General features: G+C 44.9%; 1 protein-coding gene across 1 annotated transcript in view; it reads right to left on the bottom strand.

The window, feature by feature from the left end:
• The window catches only part of KCNG1 (potassium voltage-gated channel modifier subfamily G member 1), a 7,885-nt gene extending 1,370 nt beyond the window's left edge, over positions 1-6,515 (bottom strand). The window contains 3 exon segments of the mRNA XM_063350096.1: positions 1-677; positions 6,107-6,285; positions 6,442-6,515. The exon segment at positions 1-677 is cut by the window's left edge and continues 3 nt beyond it. Of these exon segments, the coding sequence (XP_063206166.1) occupies positions 1-631 (631 nt within the window). The 5' untranslated portion in view covers positions 632-677; positions 6,107-6,285; positions 6,442-6,515.
• Between the last annotated feature and the right edge of the window lie 258 nt (positions 6,516-6,773).

The following is a 6,773-nucleotide window of genomic DNA, read 5'->3' as shown; positions in this document are numbered from 1 at the left end:
TGTCTTGCAACTTTTTCATGCACAAGCCAATTTTTGTCTCCTCTACTGTTTCACCTGTTGTTTCATTTTCTATGAGGTCATCCTCCCGTTCATTTATTTCTGTAAACTCCTCCATTTTTTGCAGATACCTCCTTTTACAACACCAGTCCAAGTTGTCTTCCTCAATTCCCCAGTAGAGCAGCTCCTCTTGGAAAGACAGCGCACACATCTCACGCAAGAGCCGAAGTTTTCCAACCCGCAAAAAGGTCAGGATTGTCCTGAATGCTCCTGGGTTGCGGTCGAAAAAGAATTCATTACATGTCACATCGTAATCATCACAGATGTTTAGAATGTCGTCAAAATTGTTACAGAATTTTAGTTGTCCCAGACGTGTCAATGGGAACTCATCAAGCGTGGTCCATGGGAGCAAATACTTAATGCCCCCTACGTTTATAATAATATGATGCTTCCGATCATCAGGGTGAAAGCCTTTCAGGAGATCCTCTTGAGGGTGAATTAGCTTGGCTCTTTGGTAAAAGACTCCCTTAAGGGTTTCTGTTTCTGGAAAGAATGTGTGGTTGAAGGAAGTATCTGAAGCACAGCTCAGGGCACTATAGTCATAGTCGGAATTTTCTCCAGGTAGAAGAGTCATCTTGGAAGATAACTTCACATCACTTTGCTACTTCTGCAAGTGTCTTCTGGAACAAAACACAGATACATGGTTTGAGTGAGCGAGTGGTTGTTTTCAAGCTTGGAACAAATGTAGTGATTGGAGCTCAAAAACATATATGGCTGATAAAAACAGTTGGAAAGAAAACAGCAGTGGCTGAGTATGGTCAGAAGACCTTTCTGGTGAGGCTGAGTTTATCCAGCTGGGCAGAACTGACTCTATCAAGGAGTCACTTATCCAGGAGCTCTGCTCAGCAGATTTTCACACCAGGGGGCTTCTCCTGTCTCAGATGCAGAGGTCTCAGTTCCCAGTGAGGACAGAGGGAAACAGGAACAATCCCTGCATATGGCAGGATACTCCTGTTTCAGAATGGAAGTATAAAAAGTTTGCTCGTATCACATAAGAATGCAGAATTCAAGTGTGTTTTGTAGTAAGGAAATTATATCTTTTTTTATTTAACTATTCCACATAAATTTTTAAACATTTTAGTACTCATTAAGTATATAGAAAGAATCAGAAGTCAATTCTGTTGTAATCCAGTAAATATCACTTCTAAAAACCAGTTAGTACAAGACTAGTTCCTAAAAGGCCATATGGAAACAATTTTGGGAAAAAAACCCCACTTGTATTGATGATCACATAAAATATTTTTATAAAGTTTATATACATTTACTGGCATGACAACTCCCTTTTCAGGGCTTCAATTACAAAAGACTGTTAAGAAATCCATGACTTCTACATAAACGTTGGAATACCATTTCAGTTGTAACTGACACCCTACATGCAGTAATAGGTCTTTGTCCTTACAATGGACTGAACAGTAGCTGCGCGCCAAGGTGACTGCCTTCACCTCTGATTATAGGAAACCAAAAACTTCTTATGGCAACTTCGAAAAATCACATTCAAATTCTGCTCACACAACACTAGTGTAAAGTCTGCGGAACGAAGTGACCATGGAGTTTGAATGGGCATAAAAAGCAGGTACTGGAAATGTTAAACTTCTTGCCTCCCAAAGTCACTGCATCTTAAAAGTCAGACTGCAAGTCTGCTCACCCAGAGGAGAGCTGTACGGTTCTGCGTCTACATCTTCCATCTGTGCACTCAGCTGTAGCTTAATGCGCGGAGCTGCTGAGTTTCATTTGATAGAGTATTTATTTATTAAGTAGATTGTACAATAAATAGATTTTAATTATGCCTGAGCATTCTGACTTTCTAGCCTTGAGTTCACCGGAAAGTAATAAATATTACACTTCATTGGCTTCAGTACCAGTACGTAGTTTTGTTCTTTTCCTGGCTGTACTTACCTCCCCTTTGATATGCACCCCGAGGATATCTACCCCTGCTAATGTCACTTCCTGAAACACACAACTGTTGTTTTCAGAAGCAGGGGCTTATAAAACACACCAATAGTGTTACATACCTATCACAGAAGAAAAACCCAGGAATACACACAGCAAAATACTTAAAACACACTGCTGCACTTCAGTTTAAGAGCAACAAGCTTCCTTTGCTGCAAGGGGACTTACAGTGCTGCTTTCAGTAAAATACTCTCTCAGTCCTGCTCCTAAACTTCCCAGAGGGATTACTTTGAACAGAGCAGTTCCTTACGTACTGTTCCAAACAGGTGGCCCCAGGTGAGCTTTGATGGAGTGGTATTTCCTGATTCCTCACCTGTAATTCTCTAATTCTCTTTAGTCCAAAGGAAATCATTAATTTACTTACCTTTAGGGCACGCGGATAAACAAAAGCCTACGGGAATATACAAGAACTGACAAGGCGTGATTCAGATCTTCCAAGAGCTGTGGTACTACTTTCTGGCCCGAGATAAGCGGAGAGGTAAGCTTTGTCATCTTGCTTCTATCACAAAGTGGGATCTCTATTGCTATTGCTAGTGATTTGAGAACAGCTATTTGGCAAGTAACCTGTTCTCCATGCCAAAATCTTCACTGTGTTCAGCTTTCAGTGCCTTATCGCTACGTACTTGCTTGTATTGCTGAGTTCCTCTGCCTTTGCTCCACAGTTACGAGTCTGGAAATCCCCACGGGAGGGGCTGGGCAATTCTCTACTCCTCTGGAAGTACCGGTGGGTGCAAATGATGACAAAATCCTGCAGGCCTGCACTTAAATAAACTTCCAATCGATTTCTGTTTGTCTCTTGCTTCAAGAAAGACTGAGCAAAGCCCTGCTGACCTGAAAGACTTTTTTTTTCCAGAAATGACATTAACGCGAAACGGAATTGTATTAAAAAGTCACATTCTAGGAAATTCTAGCCAATCCTGGGATTATCAGTGGAGCTTTATGACAAATGATGGTACTCTGCCACTGCCCACTGGAAAAGCTGCAGGACTTGGATAAATGAAGGGATCTGAGGAGAGCGCTAGCTGGCTCAGCGCTAGCGCGAGCATGCTGAACAGAGGAAGTACGGAGCAGTTGAACTCGCAATTACCCTGACACAGTCCCATCACGTGAAGCACTCCTAATGACCCACGGCTGGTCTCCTCTTAAAGCTCTCCCAAGGTACCATCATCAGAAGTAATGCCACTGGGAGTTCAAGGTATAGGTTTGGCGTGGGAAAACAGGGCTACCTGATGTATCTTTATGTAGGGCTCCTTTTCTTAGAGCAACTGCTGTTTAACTTAGACACAAGCATTTCCCCTGCTGCCTCAACAACATCTAAGGCAGGGCTGGCCCAAAGAGAATAAAGATTATGACTGATATAAGACTATGGATAAATGGGAGCTGTTCACCGTTTTCCCTTCTGTAATACCAGATAATGTTGGTTAGCAACAACTTATCCTCTGAATCTCAGCCAGGAAAAACGAGGAGGCAGCTCATCTCTGTCGCTGGTTTCATCTCCCACCGCATCCATTGTTGACACAATGGGAAGAAATGGGGAGAGGGAAATGTAAACGTTCTGAATGTGTCAGAGACATGCTGTAACCCTGAGGCATCAACTGTGAAACAACAGAGCAAAGAAAAAAGAATTTCTTACTTCGCTTCCAGATTCTCGACCTGTGCGAGACAATAAGTTGGACAAATTAATCCCCTGCGTAACACACTGAATGACTGCAGTTACAAAAGTGCCTCCTTCTTTTTCCATAACCAGCACTGGCAAGTCCACAGACCCCAGGTAGGCAGTTATGGTATTTGACACTGTACATGTGTTATTTACGTGTTCTTTGCCTCAGATACATGTAGCGTCCTATCTAAGGGGGAAGAAAAGGAGGAAATAAAGGACAATAGAAAAGACGGCCTGACTTGAAGGAAAGGAGGAAGGAGAAAAATAAAGCCATGCATTTCTCTGTGTGTTTCTTCCTTTTCCTTTGGAGGGTGCTTCTACAGAATGACGATGGTCAGTACTGCTTTAAGAAGGGAGAGATCTAATTAATGGACGGAGTTTTTTGCTACTGAGCTTAGACAACAAGCAAACTGTTTTACTCATACATTGCAGACCAATGAAATTGGGGATGGCTGTAAGAAATGCATTAAGGATTAAAGACAACACACTGGAATAGAAGGTCAGACAAACACATTAGCCTCTAGCAACAATTTTCCCAACAATTGAACAAGATGAACTTTAAGGATATGCTGTGAGAGTAAAATCCTCAAATAAAACTGCTGTGGTTAAGTAAGGACCAATGGTAAAGTCCCTCCTTGCCCGAGATAGTATTCTGCCCTTGAATGCCCGGGAGTTAGTGAAGCCCAGTTCATCTCTCCGGCTCCCCTGCTCGTAATGTGTTCTCGTCTTGGGCAAATCACTTCTCTCTGAGCATCGTTTCCTATTTTGTTTGTAAGCTTACTGGGGCAAGAGCTGTCTCTTACGACATTATACAATCCTGATCATTGTTGTGGCTTCTAGAAGCTACGGTAATACAGAAAAACTGGCCCATGGCAAGGGCTCTTGGTGACTCTAAATGGCGTGGTGTGCATGCGAAGCAAGATAGAACATCTTTTTAAAAATCTGTCTTGCACAAGATGATATTCTTATCCATTATGTCTGGTGAAGAAATCGAATTAGAAATCTGTACTGCCCTTACTTTCAGCCGAAATTCAGGAAGGGTGCCAGACTCCTAGACAATGGGGAAAGAATTATTAAAGATACCCTTCCGACGGGAAGAAATAGAAATCATGAGTAACATGCTAAAATTCCACTGCAAGTGTCATTTCACCCCCCCCCCCCCAGTGTCCTCTGCAGTATTTTGAATTCTGCAGTGCATCTCTGATGTAACCAGAGCTCCTGCACGGAGTCCCGATACTGCTCTGTGATGCAGACAATTCGAAGTCGCGCCTGGATGATAACAAGCATGCAAGGAAGATGCACGACCCCCCCCTAGACTCTTCCATCAATTCCAGTGCCTGGAACTTGTCTCTGTTGCTTTTTACTATTTGTAAATTTAGTTTAAATAAAAAAAAAAGTTTCAGATTTCAGTGCAGGGTGAATATGAATACAGTGACTTTTTGGAAAGAATTCCATAAGAAACTGCTTTACAGTTTAGTGACCCTTCCTCCTTTATTCTTTCCTTAGTTAAAATAAGCAGTATTTTCAAGCAGTGTTAAATTCAGCTATCTTCTGACACACGATTTCTGTACTGTATCAACACTGTCAGGGTACCCTCCTGAAATACTTTAAGCTGTACCCAAGCAGCTTTTTATGTAGTGAGAACTGATCTCAAACTTCAACTCTGCTTGCAAAGTGAACTTCCAGCCAAATCAAAGAAAAACTTACAAAGGTCAATGCATAATAGGAAATGAAACTATCCTGAAAAACTTATAATCTGAAAAAATATACTCATATCTGTATATTCCTCTCCTTGACCTGGACAGTGTTATGCTTTTTGGCATCTTATGACAACCTCCAAACTGAATTATGACAAATACGTTTCTCAGTATTTGGATTTACAAAGCTGAGCCTTATTCTGCCGATAATAATCAGAAGTGAAATAACTTTGCACATAACTTATATCCCCAGGAGAATATTCTGAAATACATTAGAATGGATAACTATAGTTATTCTCCTGCTGTGAAATATATTTATGTCAACACATTTTAATAAGTCACATTCAAAGCAATCTCTTAAACATATTTTTAAAAGTAAAGGCGTTGTCATTTATTTATATAGATACATATTTTGCCACTGAAACGAAGAGATACGTAGTCATGGAAGAGTTATTTTACGCGTGTTGTCCCCCCCCCCCAAGTCTTTTCCAATGAAAAAAAAATCTGCCAGAAATACATTGCCTATCAAGAATAGTTAACTTGATGTGTTATTTCCCAATGAACAGAAGTCAGTAAATAGATCACTATAAAAGACATATCTTAATTATTTTAAAATTAAAGCTACAAAGGACCTTCAGATTAGGCAAAGAAGCAAAAATTTGAAACACAAGCCTCCATACTGCGCAGAGACGGGAGTCGGGGAGAGGGAGAGCCGGGAAAGGGAAGACGAAGCATCACAAACCGAGCCCGACGGATGAGTCTCGACAGCCGTCAGCCTCCTCCGCGGCGGGACAGGAGCGAGCCAGGGGCGAGCCGAGCGGTTGCCCTTCACCAGCCGACCGCCTCCCGCTGCCGGCAGCACGGGCAACCCGGGGCCGGGCTGAAATGACGGCGCGGGGGGACAGTCCCTCTCTTCCATCCCTGCTGCGGGAGAAAACCTGTTGCTACAACCCGTCTGCACCGACCGGCACGACCCCCCCCCCGCCGCCCGCCCCGCTCCCCGCCATGCCCGCCCCGCTCCCCGCCATGCCCGCCCCTCCGGGGGTGTCCGGGGGGGAGATCCCGGGGGAACCCCACCTGCGGGCGGCCCCGGCCGGGCTCTGCCTGCCGCCGCGGGGCGATGCCCGCAGCCCCCGCCGCTCCCGCGGCAAAAGGCGGTCCCGACCCGCTCCTGGAAGAAAAACTTCCCTGGAAACTTGCCTGCAAGTTGCCCGCGGGGCCGGGCTGGGAGCGCGGCCGCCGGGAGCCCCGCGGCGTGGGGTCGACGGCGGCGGCGGGGCCGAGCTCACGGCGCTGCGCCGGCGCTGCGCGGTGCGGGGGCGGCCGCGCGTGCGGGGCGGGCGGCCGCGGGGGGGCCCCGACCCTCCGCATGGTGCGGCGGCGGGGGAGGCTCCGCACCCCGCGCACCG

Source organism: Chroicocephalus ridibundus, chromosome 12 (assembly GCF_963924245.1).
Source record: "Chroicocephalus ridibundus chromosome 12, bChrRid1.1, whole genome shotgun sequence".
Classification (NCBI taxonomy): Eukaryota; Metazoa; Chordata; class Aves; order Charadriiformes; family Laridae; genus Chroicocephalus; species Chroicocephalus ridibundus.
The sequence above is the reverse complement of the archived record's forward strand: the minus strand, read 5'-3'. Positions and strand labels throughout refer to the sequence as shown.